Here is a 14,662-nt window from a genome sequence, read left to right as displayed (position 1 = left end):
ATTTACAAAATTAATATATTCTCATCTTAACTACTGGTTAACAAGAAATTAACTGAAAACTATCCATGTGTAAACAAACAAATGTTAATCAACTTTGAAATAATGACAAATAACGTGCATTAGAAAGACTTAAAATATCATTAAGTAGATATTTTATACAGAGAAAAAAATAAACCATGTGGCCCGACAATAGTTCGAGAAGGCATAAAAAGGTAAACGAAAACGGAATAGTATTCAGAAGTCATAACAATGTGCGTCACACGGTAGAATATTAAACCGGTGGGAAAGAATCAAAAAACGTATCGGTCTTTTCTTGACCAAATCTAAACCAACGACTCCAATTTACCATTTTTATTTTCATTTTTTCACCTCAAAAGTCAATAAAAGAAGAAGAGAGAGAGAGAGAGAGAGAGAGAGAGACTCTTCTTCATTTCTTCATAAATCTCTCTCTTTCTTTCTCAGATTCTCTCTGTATTTTCCTTGTTCGGCAAGCCAGATCTCACTCCATAAATCTCTCTTTCTCATCTCTCTCTCTTCTTCCTCTACACCAACAATCCCCAATCCTTGCTTCTTTTTACTTTACTTACTACGATGGCGACGGCGATGATAGAGCAAAGGCCGAAGACGAAGATCGTATGTACTCTAGGTCCAGCTTCCAGATCCGTTCCTATGGTGGAGAAGCTTCTCAGGGCTGGTATGAACGTTGCTCGCTTCAATTTCTCTCATGGATCTCATGAGTACCACCAAGAGACTCTCGATAACCTCCGTCAAGCTATGCTTAACACTGGTATCCTCTGCGCTGTTATGCTCGACACCAAGGTTCGCCGATTAAGTTCGCTGTTTATTATAGTTAGCTGTGTGAACTTTTGCGATTTCAATCGTCAATCATTCCTTTTGACTCCGATTCGACTGTGATCTGGAAATTCTAGGGTTTTTTCTCTAGATTTTTTTTTTTGTGTGGTCTCTGATTGGTTTATTTCTACATCTTGATCTGTAACACTGACGGTCTATTTTATTTTTTGATTGATTTTTGTGTTTAAATGTTTTTTCGTTCATGCCTCTTTTGTACTCATCTATGTTTGGTAAATGGTTTCTGTTTTTGTCTATTTATGTCATTTGATTTTTTTTTTTTTTTTTTCTTATATTTCAACTCTTGCTAATATAGAACTCTAAGAAACCTTACTCTCATGAATGGTGCTTTTATAACTTCTGGGAATTGCCTAATTTGTTATTAAATTATGAATCTAGATCTGTGTCTGTGAGACTCTTGTTCTTGTGGTTACGTAATTTGTCTCTTCTTTGAACGAGTTAGACCAAAGTTGAGAAGAGTAAAAGCTAGTGAAGGTAATAAATACAGTATTTAATAGATGATGAATTAGAGTCAAGTATGTGGAGAGTGGTGATATAAGATGTTCTTGAACTGTTCTCTCTGGTTTTGTGGCCGAGTTTATTATTAGTGTGTGAAGAAGAAGTTATACTCGAAATTAAACTCAGTGTGAATTTTAAATTTGATTTGTTTCCATAACTTGTTTCTTGTATATACGCTTAGCTTGAGGCAGCCATATTGACAGTATAAGAGACAGGAGACTTCTAATTGTAGAGTAAGAAGAAATTAGTGTTGATAGACAATTATGTTTTTTTTAGCCGGAGAATGGCATTAGTGTGTGAAGTAAAAGTTCTAACCACATTTCAGTTGATACTCTTAACCTGTTTGCTTTTTCAGTTGAAGATTTGTTCTGTCAACTTATGTCTTGTGTATGTAAAGTGTGACAGATTTATATGGTTTTTTGATTATGTTAATAGAGGGTTGTTGTTGTTTTTTTCTCTTATAAAGGGTCCAGAAATCCGAACCGGGTTCTTGAAAGATGGGAAACCAATTCAACTGACACAAGGCCAGGAGATCACAATTTCGACTGACTACGACTTGAAGGGTGACGAGAACACTATTTGCATGAGCTACAAAAAGCTGGCTGTAGATGTGAACCCAGGAATGGTCATACTTTGTGCTGATGGTACAATCTCCTTACTGGTCCTCTCTTGTGACAGAGAGAACGGAACAGTCCGTTGCCGGTGTGAGAACAGTGCCATGCTCGGTGAGAGAAAGAATGTTAATCTCCCAGGTGTTGTTGTGGATCTCCCAACTCTAACTGAGAAAGACAAAGAAGACATCATGCAATGGGGAGTCCCAAATCAAATCGACATGATTGCTCTGTCCTTTGTCAGAAAAGGTTCAGACTTAGTCCAGGTCCGGAAACTACTAGGAAAGCACGCGAAAACTATTCTTCTCATGTCTAAGGTATGCTAAACCAAAGCTCTCTTTCTAGTTCCGGAAACTACAGGATCAAATCTTTAGGTTGTGAAGGTTTTGTGCTATCTTTTTGTGATGGTTTAGGTTGAGAACCAAGAAGGTGTGGCAAATTTCGATGACATTTTGGTGAATTCGGATGCTTTCATGATTGCCAGAGGAGATCTAGGTATGGAAATCCCGATTGAGAAGATCTTCTTAGCTCAGAAGGTGATGATCTACAAATGCAACATCCAGGGGAAACCTGTGGTCACAGCGACTCAGATGCTCGAGTCCATGATCAAGTCTCCTCGACCCACAAGAGCTGAAGCCACAGATGTTGCAAACGCGGTCCTCGACGGTACAGACTGTGTCATGCTCAGTGGTGAAACCGCAGCTGGAGCATACCCTGAACTAGCTGTCCGTACAATGGCTAAGATCTGTGTGGAAGCTGAGAGCACCCTCGACTACGGTGATGTCTTCAAGAGGATCATGCTGTACTCTCCAGTTCCAATGAGCCCACTCGAGTCACTCGCATCCTCAGCTGTCAGAACCGCTAACTCAGCTAGAGCTACTCTCATCATGGTCCTAACCAGAGGAGGAAGCACAGCGAGACTTGTGGCTAAGTACAGACCAGGAATGCCTATTCTATCTGTCGTTGTTCCAGAGATCAAAACCGACTTCTTCGACTGGTCTTGCAGCGACGAGTCCCCCGCGAGACACAGCCTTATCTTCCGTGGTCTGATCCCAGTGCTCTACGCTGGATCCGCAAGAGCTTCACACGATGAATCAACAGAAGAAGCTATTGAGTTTGCGACTCAGTACGGGAAAGAGAAAGAGCTGTGCAAGACTGGTGACTCCGTTGTTGCTCTACTCCGAGTTGGTAATGCTTCTGTGATCAAGATCTTGACCGTCAAGTGATGATTCCAATCAAAAACCCCGTTTTTGGCGTTTGGAGAACGCTCCTATTATAAACGTTTTATTCATGAAAGTATTCAAGATTGTGATTTAAATCTTGAGATAGAAAACTCGAGTTCTATTTTTTTGCATATTACCACTACTATTGTGACCGGTGAATCCACTTAACAGCTCCTTCTGGGATTTTTTTTGGGTTGTATGGAAACTACTGGATCATTCATACACGTATCCATTATCATGATTTTCTTATTGTTTTTTGAAGTATATTTCTTACGTATAAGCCAAATATAATGGTGAAATATGTTTCTTATTCTTAAAATTGACAGGGCATGAAGACAAAAAGAAGACAGCGCATGAATCATCGCCCCATACAAAAATCATTCCGACAATGACTAATCATTATCTCCATTTTTGTAAAAAAATTCATCATTATTTGTGCTTCAACTGAAAAATATAATTTTCATATTTCTGAAACACTCCATTTTAAAAAACACAAAGATAATGGAAACACACATAATTTGATCATCTCTGTACAAAGACTGAATCATCATCGCCCATACAAAGCTCATTCCGACAAAAGATTGAATCATTTCCTCTATTATGTAGCATTACCATCATTTATTTGGACATCAGCTGACAGATATTTCATAGTATTAAGAAGACTCAATTTGTTGAAAACAAAGAACAATGGAAACACATAAACTGAATTTGATCATCTCTGTACAACAACAATGGATTTGTTTTGGTTCAACAGTCTGAGTGAAAGAACATCATTTTTTTATGTACATAATAAAAGCAGAGAATGAAATGCAGAGTACATAACAAATTTAAGAGCTAGAAATTGACATATTTGATAGAGCAACAAAAGATGAAAGAACAAGAACAGTAACAAATCAGCGAGAAGAACCAGAAGATCTTGAGTAGAAATTGTTCTCACCAGATTGAGTTCCAGAGGATGATGAAGACGACGACGACGAAGAAGAAGAAGAAGAAGACGAGAACAATCCACTGAACGGCCATGGAAACGAGAACCGTCTTCCATTTCCACTCCTCGCATCATCCTCTCTTCCTCTCTCCGCACTACCAACACTCTCAACAACGTTTCTGTTATTAGTTTCCCGAACATTTCTTGTTCTTGGCGGTCTCTCAGTGGAATCAGTCTTTGTCTCATCATCATCATCAGCACTAGAAGGAAGCTCAAATCGACAAACGGGACAAGAACTATGAAGCTCAAGCCAAGGAACAATACAACAGATATGAAACTTATGCTTACAAGGCATCTCTTTAGCTTCAGTTCCTTTCTCAAAATCATCCAAACAAACAGAACATTGCAAAGGTTCCATTATCTTAACAGTTGGTAAAGCTTCAACAGCTTCTTTACGAGCAGGTGGAGTCCCTTGTCTATTAGGATCATTCTCAGCTAAATGCTGAAGTAAAAGATCTAATCCAGGTCCAATGAAGTAATCACCAAGTGAAGTCAATGAAGGATGATGATGATGATGATTTTGATCAGAAGAACCTTGAACAACAAGAGATTGGTTATAAGGATTGATCATTATAACTCTATTGTTGTTGTTACTATCCCTCTCTCGAGGATTCTCATCAGAGCTTTCATACTCAGAAGCAATCCCAGCACGAATCCCTTGAAGCAACTGCAATATATTACCTGAGCTTCTTCGTCTTCTCCTCAAGATAGATTCAAACTCTCTATCCAAATCAATCTCTCCACCATGTCGCCTAGCTCGATGATGACGATACACATTACTGTTATCATTCCCATCAAGATTGTTCAACTCATCATCAACATTATCATCGTTATTGTCTTCACCAAACTCTGATCTCCTAAACCTTCTTCGTCTCCTAGGACTACTCATCATCCCAAGCAAGATTGGTGCCCATAGAGACAACGCACGGTCTGTTCCAAAATCGGTTTCTGAATCTTGAACATCTCTTGGTATGCCTCTGCCTCCACCTCCATTGCCATTACCGCTCATTTCTTCTATGAACCCGCTTTGACAAAAGGGACATTTGATCTCAGATTCCATTATTGGATTCACCATTTGTGAACACATGTGACACCAATACCTAGCTGCCATTGTTTCATCCATGTCTCTCTCTCAATCCTTCACCTCCCCCAAATCTCTTGATTCTGCAAAACCAGAAGAAGAAGAAGAAGAAGAACACACGATGAAAAATATATATAAATTCAGATCTAAGACCCTATAAAGTTTATAACTTTCTCAAAATGAGTAGATTTTTGTCATTAATTTCCCCAGAATTTTATTGATTTTGACCAATCAAATTCGGATAAGAACATCTTTGAGAAAAAAAGGAGAAGAAAAGTTAAAATCTTTTCTTAACAAATTTGGATAAAATCCAAAACCCATATGGAAAAAAATTGAAAGAAAACCCAGAATCTTTGTAAAATAAACAAAACCCTTCAAAAAAAAAGGAATCAAATTTCTTGCTTTTTCTGTCATATAATTTCTCAAAAAAAAAGAAAAAAACCCAGAAATTTTTACAAACCCACAACACAAAAATCATACCTTTAATAAATGTCTCTGCTTTTACTTGTTGAAAACCCCAAGAAATAAACTTTCAAATCTTGTTCTTCCTTCTTTCTCGATTCCTCTAGAGAAAATTAGAAAAAAAGCCCCCCAAAAAAATAAAGATTTAATTTTTTTGTAGAAAGGGTTCGAGAAAAAATGGAGAAAGAAAGAAAGAGGAAATGAAGAAGAAAGAGAGGAAGGAAACGAAACAAAGCAACCCAACCACGTCCTCCTTCCTCTCCTCCTCTTCGGTCTAAACAACACCCCAACTCGTTCCCCCTTGTCTCCTCTTTACTTTATGTCATTTTCTTAATTAGCATTTATTATCCTTAGTTTAATTCTTAATCAAGTTTAAGACTTTTTTTTTTTGTTAATTATAGTCTTTTTTGCTTCCTTTACAAATTTTATCAGTAGCCTGATTGATTCAACGCCTGTGTGAGTGTGTGGTCTTCGTTTATTTGAGTTAGATTACTATTTGTTTGGTTATATTATAATGACTAGTTGTATATTCTAGTTGAAATGGAAATACGAAGGTATCTTCTCTTCTATGTAAAAAAAATGTATGTAAAATATATTCGTTTTGATGTAGACATTTTTAAATTGATAATGAAATTTTTATGTTTTCTCCAACTTTATAATAATAGACGCTTGAACTTTATTTCTTAGAATCGGGCCCGAGTAATGTATCTATCCATTACATTCTTCAATAATGTGTTTACCAATATAAAGCTTATTTAAGAAATCAAAATCAAACACCAACCAAACAAATATAGCTTCAATCAAAACGAAGCTGGCAAGTACGTGAACACATAGGCGATGATGATGACAACAACTCTTTAAGCATCTCAGATTTCTCGTGATCGTTGGAATCATCAGAGGAGAAAATTGCCTTCTTCAAACGGTTTGCGTTTCTTAAGATGAATGCTGCTACTTGTTTCTCTTCTTTGTACCCTTCATAATTTACCCATTTGAGAGTTTCAAGACTCGTTACCAAACACTTAGGAATTGAACTCGGTTCACTCCAGCACGGACGTGGATAATCCTCATTATGGTACTGATACAACATGTAAAATGGATTTAATAATATATACTGGTCGAGAGGAAAATGAAATAATTCAGGTTTAGATTTACGTACAGAACAAAGTTTGAGAGCTCGTAAATTAGGAGAGGCTCTGAGCATACACAAAAGTATATCCAACCACTTTGTTTTACATGTGCATAACGTTAAACGTACAAGACTTCGGAAGACACTACCAATAGGATATGCATCCTGCAATACAAATCAGACTCAAGTACACAATCAACATAAATAGAGAGCTTCAAAAATAAAATAAACAAAACGTATGTTTACCTTTGCGGTTGGTAAACATAAATAGAGACGCTGGACTGAATTAACAAAACTTAGAATATCCCCATTATGATTTTGGGTAACGACAACGCCTGCCTTATCAATATTAGGCATTTCATTCTCAATGACACAAACCCACAAGAGCTATACTCAGAAATGACCAAGTGTTCCAACAAAGGAGTATTTATCACAAACCCATCTTTGTCATCTTTAACTCTGTCTTGTGATTTATACAATGATGCGTACTTGAGAGAAGGCACCCTAACGGTGAAAACAGTCACATTATCATCAGGACACTGCTCCACATATAAGTCCTCAAGAACAGGACAGCTTAATAAAAGCTTCTTGAAAAATTCATCACCACCTGGTGGGTACTTCATGGATTCAAGACTCAGTTTCTTGAGGGATGGGAAAAAAATTGAGGCAAATGCATCATCCAAAAGAACCGTGTTACTTAGTTTCAAGATCACAAGCATTTTACAACATGTATACAAGCTCCTCGGAAGTGTGACAGCTGGAGTAGTTTGACTAGAAGAAGTAACAATCTCGATAACAAGCTTACGCACAACATGTCTAGCAATAACTCTAAACCATACTCCAATATCAATAGCATTACAAGACTTTTGATCAAGTTTGAAACGCAACGTTTTTATAACTGGCGCCTCATGCAAAACCAAAGATCTTAAAACAAATATCGAAAATTTACCAAACTCATTACTCTGATAGCTATCATCGTATACGAGTTTTGGCACCATCCTCCAAAGAAATCGCCACCGTTTTGACAAAACCATTGTGGCCACAACATCTCTAGTAGGTTGTTGAGACAATATTCCCACGAGCACTGCATCGGGTAACCCACTTATCCTATCCATTGAGAATTCTTACGCAGATCAAAAACCCTATCCAACCCACAAAACCAAACAATGGTTGAACGAGAATGAGAAGATNAAAAAAAAAAAAAAAAAAAAAAAAAAAAAAAAAAAAAAAAAAAAAAAAAAGCATGTCCTGACACCAATTACGTCTTTTGAATAGAAACCCTAATTAATTGGAGCTGTGCGACTTTCGCAATTAGTAAAAAAATATATATATTATTAATTTCCATAATTTTCTTTCTCTGATTTTTTATTTATTTTTAATACAATTAAAAGAGAGTAAATATTCATCATATGTAAACTAAACTTATCTTATTGATTAATCCAGTACGTGCATAAAAAGATATCATTCTTATAATTAGAGGGAGCAAAGACCATAAGTTGATTGATGATATCTTGTAAGCTAAACTAAAACAGAGAAGTTTTAGGATCATTCCTTCTATAGACCATGCCCACAAAAACAAGTTCCAGTGTACTCTCTGCCATTGTAATTTCCTTGTTTGTATATCACCCATTTTAATTACAATGTATGCTTGAACCCCATATGGCCGACGTTTTTACTACTAAGTACTACTGTCAATATTGTAGGAACTCTGTAAACGGTATACAATGCCTTGCTCAGTCTGTATACAAGGGTTGATTCCCCAAGATGGAGGTGGTTATTGCATTCTCTATCATTGGCTAACATTGATTTCTCAATTCTCAGTCATATCAATTTACAAGGAGACTTATTTGCTCTGTTATCTGATGGATGGACTACGGAAAATTCACGGAGAGGGATACTATAAAGCTTAGATCAGAGGTTAGTCTGATCTTTTCAGTAAAATTCTGACCCCCCCGAAACGTCAACTCCTCTTTAACATAAAAAAAACCATTTTATAACACGAGTGGGTGATGACTATATTTAAATATAAAAAACGAAGTCATCAGTTTCTTCCTAAAACATCATTTTGGTGTACATAATATAAAGAATTAAAGATTAGTAATAAGTTATATTACTGTTTTTCTTCATTAACTTAGCTTTTGGTATGTATAAGTGCACCACACGCTTATTGATTGGTTGAAGCGGCCTCGCATTTGAATTTGAAGCCTGTAAGAAATTATGTTAATGATGCTAATAAGCTGCATGCATAATATTGATCCGCAAAGAAAGAAAAACACTTAGCTTACATCGTGTACAGCCACACGGAGAAGTTTCACTTGTTTACTTGTCACAGTGCGAATCTGAAAGTTCGTTAAAACATGTAAGACATTACTATTAATAAGGTAATTAGGATACAATAACAATAATAAAGTGAAATAAAAAAAACTATGTATATATATATATAATATCTTAGTACTATATACCTCTTTGGCAACGGACCAAATAACATTGTCAGAACAGGGAGGAGCTGTAAGTGATCCGATATATCTATAATAAAGTTTTGATTCAAAACTTAGTTTTTTGGGATCAATGATTCCGACATGTTCCTCGGACTCATGGGCATCAGTTATCTTCTTCAATTGTTTGTCCAACTAAACAATAAAACATATATTGAATAACTATTTTTTCTTCGATTAGTAATATCAGTGATATGATTAAACCATAGTATATATTACTATTAGTATAGGAAGGTTAATTAAGATTGCAATACCGAAAGGAGAAAAGGGTCAGATGCTCCCAGTTTGTATAAGAAAGCGACAACAGCGTAGCGTTCATCTTCGCTCTCGTGAACCAAGTGTTTCTCAAGCGCATACCTATTTATGTTGTTTTATTTGTTCAAAATTTGCATGCAATTCAAATCTCAAATAATAAGTATAACTAAATTAGACTCCTCACCTATTAAGCCACTATGATCACATATACGAATTAGTATTACTTCTTATAGTTAGGTTCTTATATATATTATATATTTAGATGTTGGACTTGAAAGATATGACAAAATGCCAAATATGATCCTTATTTAATATCCAAAACATGCCAAATAAAATGTGATCCAAAAGGAAATATCACAAGCATAACCTGCCTAGATGGTCTATGATCAGGCCGAAAGACATAATCGATGGATAGAAGAGATTTCTTTTAACAGCGAGATAATGAGTCTACATTATCAATTAATATTTAAGACACGGTATAGAATATAACCTTTTGCCATTAATTGTATGTTCGGAAGGAGAGTGCCAATGAAGTTGTTGAAGTTGATATTTAGTACCGTTGACAGTGATACCTATACCTTTGTTTCCTCCTTTAAATTTTAACTGCCACGGTAAAGAAAACAAAAAAAAAAAGTATGACGAAAACTAAAATATTTACTAGTGCAGATTCGGATGATTAAATCTATGTGGATCTTGACATAGACAATATTAAATGAAAACGTTATTCAGGTTTCTTAAAACTTTGAGAATTAGTATGAATTTTGGTCCATGACATATATATCCTGATTATTTAAAGGAAAAAAAAATGAAATATATTGGAAAAGGTGATATAGTTGATTTTTACCATGATGCCATGACCTCTGTTCTTGATGGTGGTATTAGAAGGTAGATACTGGCTACGAAGAGATCCAAGTTTATTAGTAACTACGACATTTTTGTCCCTAAGATCAATCGGAGATTGCATTTTGCCTGTTCCACACATTTTCCACTCTTCCTTTATTGTTCCCCATTTAGCTGGCCCCTTCTTTCCTTTCTTCTCGTAGCTAAATTCTGTTTCGTCCTCTATTCAAATCAAACAAAACAGACACTAAACTAATTTTAAAATAGATAAGTCCTTGAAGGTGAACATATTAAAGGTTCATTTGATTTTTAGTCTTAACACTAAAGATTCCAACTTAAATACCTAAAGATTACTAAAAACAATTAAATAGCTTGCTTACCAACTTCTCCACCTGGTGCTCGTGCTGGTGCAGGTTTAGGTGTAGGTGCCGGTTTAGGTTTAGGTGCTGGTTCTGGTGCAGGTTTAGGTGCAGGTGCCGGTTTAGGTGCAGGTGCTGGATTTGGTGCAGGTTCAGGTTTAGGTCCTGGTGTTGGTGCTGGTGCTGGTGTTGGTGCTGGTGCTGGTGCTGGCTTAGGTTTAGGTGCCGGTTTAGGTGCAGGTGCTGGTTCGGGTGCACTCGAAACAATGGTAACATAGATTAAGGTAAGGACAAAGATCCATCCTACTGATGATATCTTCATTTTCTTCTGCTATGCCTTGAGGAGAGAGTTGAAAAGAAGACTCGATGTTATTATCTTTTGGGTTAATAAGTGATCTAGATGATGAACGTGGAGTTGTATACACAAACAAACACAATGCAAATGATGTGATTTTCTTTTGTTAACTTGTGGAAATCTAATTTAAATCGCGTGACTCATTTTAAGTGGTTCATAATGTGAAAGTATCATATATCCTTCTTATGAATAGACATCCAAAAGCAGTTCAAGTGTTTAACCACAAAATCTTACCAAAGAAAAACAAAACGGTTGAGACATGAAGCAAAGACCCCAAAAGATGATAAACCAAATTAAGAAACTAATTAATACTTCTTCTTCCGTAAACTTCCTTCTTTTCTTTGGCAGAGACTAAGAACAAAACAATAAGAAATCAAAGATGCTAAATTTGGAAGATAGAAATAATAACGTCCTAATAGCGTATGTAAGATTTGAAATCACACACCAACCAAATTAAGAAGATGTTACTTGACCATTTGACCATAACTTCAAACATATGGAAGCTGGCAAGTACGTGAAATTAAGCTTTGGCGAAAATACAATAACAAATCTTTAAGCTTCTCAAATTTCTTTTCTATTCTTTAAGCTGTCCAACTTATTTTATTTTCTTAAATGATAAATATTTTATGTTAAGTTTGATTAAAAAATAGTTGATATATAATTGAAAATAATCTATTTAATTTGCTAAATTTTTTAAGATTTCCCGGGGGTTTGAGTTAGTGTAAACAATATTAATAATTTCAATAAAAGAACCCATAATATCATATTAACTTCTTGCCTTGTACTAGTCACAGATCTAGGAAAACAGAGAAAAGAAGACATAACTAAATTAGTAGTAAGGATTCTAGCATAATCTAAATAAGAGCTTGTAAACATAATCTAATTAAGAAAGATTCCGAAGACCAAACTTAATTGGCGACTGAACATGTCTTCTCCTAAGAGCTGACCTGTAACTTCAATCAAAAGCAAGTCGACAAGCAGACGAACATCTGGGCAAAAGAAACAACTCCTTCATCATCTCAAGTTTCTTGCTGCCGTCGGCATCATCAGTGCAGTTAGGGTCTATAGTTACTTTCTTTAGAAAGTTTCCGTTTCTTAAGATGAATCCCACTACTTGTTTCTCTTCTTCTGTTCCTTCATATTGTTCCCATTCAATAGTTTCAAGACTGGTTAACAGACATTCAGGAACTGAATTCGGTTCACTCCAGCTCGGGCGTTGTTGGTTATTCCGAAGTTCATGGTCCTGAAAAAAATTAAAAGAGATGAAAATTACATTGAATTATTTTAATCATAGCTGTAATTAGGACCGGAAAACCCCTGGTCATAGACAATGAATGAATTGGTTGACTATATAATATAATATATATACCTGTATAAGTTTGAGAGCTCGTAAGTTAGGTGAATCTCTAAGAAGACGCATAAGTAGATTCAACCATTCAGTCTCACATCTGCATAGCGTTAGATGTACAAGACGGTGGAAGACACTACCAACAGGATAAGCATTCTGCATAAGAGACGGAAATTTTTCAGTACACAAAGCAATAATGTTTGATTATAAGAGATGTTGCAATTCAAAGTGGATGCTACAGAGATTTGAAGATTCTGTGAAGAAAGATATTTCTTATTTTCTAATATGTTCTTTCTCAAAGGTTTACAATGATTCACCCTTATCTATTTATACAAGACTTGTGACATTACTTAACCTAGTTTTCATTGACACATGTCTTTATCACAGAGGAGGTTGAGAGCATTGAAGACGTTCTTTGTCTCTATCTACAGAACCTTGGGACCGCTCACATCTTCTGCTCTTGTGACAGCTTGGATGTACGGAGATTCCTTCTGCTCTGTTATGTCCTTCTTGTCTGCAGTCGACCGTTGAACCATATTCGTTTTGTTGGGCTTTTGAATGGTGTTGGGCTTAAGCTTTGTTTGATCCAATTTCTTGGTTCTGAAATTCTCTGTTTCAAAAGAAGCGTTTTGTTTCTCCTTTATACTCCCCCGCAAACTTAGTGTGGGAGGTGTATCCACACCAAGTTTGTATCGCAACGAAGCAAACGGAGCAGGTGGAAGAGGCTTTGTAAATATGTCAGCCAACTGTTTGTTTGCAGGCACATGCTTGACAACCAAAGCTCCTAAAGCGACTCTCTCCCGGACATAGTGGTAGTGCGTTTCAAAGTGCTTTGTCCGACTGTGAAAAACAGGGTTAGCCGCAAGATATATGGAGGAGAGGTTGTCACCATAGAGTTCCGGAGGATCAGGTTGGGAAATGCGTAAGTCTTTGAGCATGTTATTTATCCAGACAAGTTCAGAAGTCGTGTCAGATAAAGCTCTGTATTCAGCTTCAGTGGAGCTTTTGGAAACAGTCGGCTGTCGTTTTGATGACCAAGAGATGATGTTCTTGCCAAGGAAGGTACAAAAACCAGCAATAGAACGCCGTGTATCTTGGCAGTTAGCATGACTGCTGTCACTGTAAGCCCGCAATGTGAAGTCTGTATCTTTGTGGAAATTGATCCCCATAGTAGCTGTCCCTTTTATGTACCGGAGGATCCTCTTGAGTAATTGAAAGTCAGACATAGTGGGAGCATGCATCTTTTGGAAGACAAAGTTCACAGCGAATTGAATGTCAGGTCTTGTCAAGGTAAGGTACTGCAACTTACCAGCCAAACTTCTGAAATATGTAGGATTGGAGAAAGGTTTCTTCTGATGAGGTACTTGATGAAGCTGTTCAGGCAGTGGAGTAGGCATTGGGGCACAATCAAACATGCCAGCAACTTGGAGGAGATCCTCTGCATATTTTTGTTGAGATAAGAACAGTCCTTTGTCATGGAAAGTGGCCTGTATGCCCAGAAAGTAATGGAGTTTACCTAAATCCTTCATTTTGAATTCTCTGTTCATGCTGTCTAGTAGTTTGTTGAGGAGTGTTGAATTGTTCCCAGTGATCACCATATCATCCACATAGAGCAGCAATAGGATCATATCTGAACCTTTTTCATAGACAAACAGAGATGGATCTGGTATGCTGCAGTAGAAACCGAACTCCAATAGGAAAGTACTAAACTTGTCATACCAAGCTCTTGGTGATTGTTTTAGGCCATAGAGTGATTTGTGAAGTTTCCAAACATGGTTCGGTTTTGTCTTGTCTACAAAACCTGTTGGTTGTAACATGTAGACATCCTCAGATAGATCCCCATGTAAGAAGGCGTTTCTAACATCAAGCTGTTTCAAATCCCACTGCAACACCGTAGCTGCATGAAGAACGAGTCGTACAGTAGCGGTTCGAACAACAGGACTGTAGGTTTCAAAGTAATCCACTCCTTCTTCTTGATGAAATCCTTTAGCAACTAGTCTGGCTCTTAGTCTGTCTAGTGATCCATCAGCGTGAAGTTTTGTTCTGAATACCCATTTGCAACCAATAACATTCATATGTGGTTCACGCTCCACTAAAGAGAACGTATTTGTTTCTTTGCAATTGTCAATTTCTTCACCCATTGCATCAGTCCAG

The 14,662-nt window shown here is 36.6% G+C and overlaps 4 protein-coding genes across 5 annotated transcripts; 1 reads left to right on the top strand and 3 right to left on the bottom strand.

Moving 5' to 3' along the window:
• Positions 398-3,453, top strand: LOC104726187 (probable pyruvate kinase, cytosolic isozyme). The gene is made up of 3 exons (XM_010444990.2): positions 398-819; positions 1,835-2,296; positions 2,393-3,453. Exons 1-3 carry the CDS (start codon positions 592-594, stop codon positions 3,203-3,205), a joined length of 1,503 nt encoding a protein of 500 aa, XP_010443292.1. The 5' UTR covers positions 398-591; the 3' UTR covers positions 3,206-3,453.
• LOC104726186 (E3 ubiquitin-protein ligase RNF126-like) lies at positions 3,889-6,049 on the bottom strand. Its single transcript, XM_010444989.2, has 2 exons — positions 5,749-6,049; positions 3,889-5,351 (listed from the first exon to the last, which is right to left on the bottom strand). Exon 2 carries the CDS (start codon positions 5,308-5,310, stop codon positions 4,096-4,098), a length of 1,215 nt encoding a protein of 404 aa, XP_010443291.1. The 5' UTR covers positions 5,311-5,351; positions 5,749-6,049; the 3' UTR covers positions 3,889-4,095.
• LOC104728928 (probable FBD-associated F-box protein At1g32375) lies at positions 6,527-7,971 on the bottom strand. Its single transcript, XM_010447840.1, has 4 exons — positions 7,239-7,971; positions 7,103-7,137; positions 6,986-7,021; positions 6,527-6,805 (listed from the first exon to the last, which is right to left on the bottom strand). Exons 1-4 carry the CDS (start codon positions 7,969-7,971, stop codon positions 6,527-6,529), a joined length of 1,083 nt encoding a protein of 360 aa, XP_010446142.1.
• On the bottom strand, positions 8,107-12,786 carry LOC104726184 (alpha carbonic anhydrase 8-like). 2 transcript variants are annotated; one of them, XM_010444984.2, is made up of 9 exons: positions 12,530-12,786; positions 12,108-12,403; positions 10,827-11,142; positions 10,451-10,668; positions 10,097-10,209; positions 9,606-9,708; positions 9,319-9,486; positions 9,142-9,195; positions 8,107-9,061 (listed from the first exon to the last, which is right to left on the bottom strand). In XM_010444984.2, the coding sequence occupies exons 3-9, from the start codon at positions 11,125-11,127 to the stop codon at positions 8,951-8,953; spliced, it is 1,068 nt and encodes a 355-aa protein (XP_010443286.1). In that variant the 5' UTR covers positions 11,128-11,142; positions 12,108-12,403; positions 12,530-12,786; the 3' UTR covers positions 8,107-8,950. The 2 variants fall into 2 exon arrangements, with proteins under 2 accessions (XP_010443286.1, XP_019088118.1); XM_019232573.1 differs by lacking the exons at positions 12,108-12,403; positions 12,530-12,786 and having other exon boundaries at positions 10,827-11,759.

Source organism: Camelina sativa, chromosome 11 (genome assembly GCF_000633955.1).
Source record: "Camelina sativa cultivar DH55 chromosome 11, Cs, whole genome shotgun sequence".
NCBI lineage: Eukaryota > Viridiplantae > Streptophyta > Magnoliopsida > Brassicales > Brassicaceae > Camelina > Camelina sativa.
This window is presented reverse-complemented; position numbering and strand designations above follow the sequence as displayed.

What these genes read in the sequence shown, in the direction of transcription:
- LOC104726187 (XM_010444990.2), top strand. Translation starts at nt 592, where the DNA reads ATGGCGACGGCGATGATAGAGCAAAGGCCGAAGACGAAGATCGTATGT. An exon ending in CTGTTATGCTCGACACCAAG is followed by an intron (nt 820 to 1,834) that starts GTTCGCCGATTA and finishes TCTCTTATAAAG; the next exon opens with GGTCCAGAAATCCGAACCGG. An exon ending in CTATTCTTCTCATGTCTAAG is followed by an intron (nt 2,297 to 2,392) that starts GTATGCTAAACC and finishes GTGATGGTTTAG; the next exon opens with GTTGAGAACCAAGAAGGTGT.
- LOC104726186 (XM_010444989.2), bottom strand. Translation starts at nt 5,310, where the DNA reads ATGGATGAAACAATGGCAGCTAGGTATTGGTGTCACATGTGTTCACAA.
- LOC104728928 (XM_010447840.1), bottom strand. Translation starts at nt 7,971, where the DNA reads ATGGATAGGATAAGTGGGTTACCCGATGCAGTGCTCGTGGGAATATTG. An exon ending in CATTTCTGAGTATAGCTCTT is followed by an intron (nt 7,138 to 7,238) that starts GTGGGTTTGTGT and finishes TTGTTAATTCAG; the next exon opens with TCCAGCGTCTCTATTTATGT. An exon ending in GTAGTGTCTTCCGAAGTCTT is followed by an intron (nt 6,806 to 6,985) that starts GTACGTTTAACG and finishes ATGTTGTATCAG; the next exon opens with TACCATAATGAGGATTATCC.
- LOC104726184 (XM_010444984.2), bottom strand. Translation starts at nt 11,127, where the DNA reads ATGAAGATATCATCAGTAGGATGGATCTTTGTCCTTACCTTAATCTAT. An exon ending in AGCACCAGGTGGAGAAGTTG is followed by an intron (nt 10,669 to 10,826) that starts GTAAGCAAGCTA and finishes TGATTTGAATAG; the next exon opens with AGGACGAAACAGAATTTAGC. An exon ending in TTTGGTCCGTTGCCAAAGAG is followed by an intron (nt 9,196 to 9,318) that starts GTATATAGTACT and finishes ACGAACTTTCAG; the next exon opens with ATTCGCACTGTGACAAGTAA.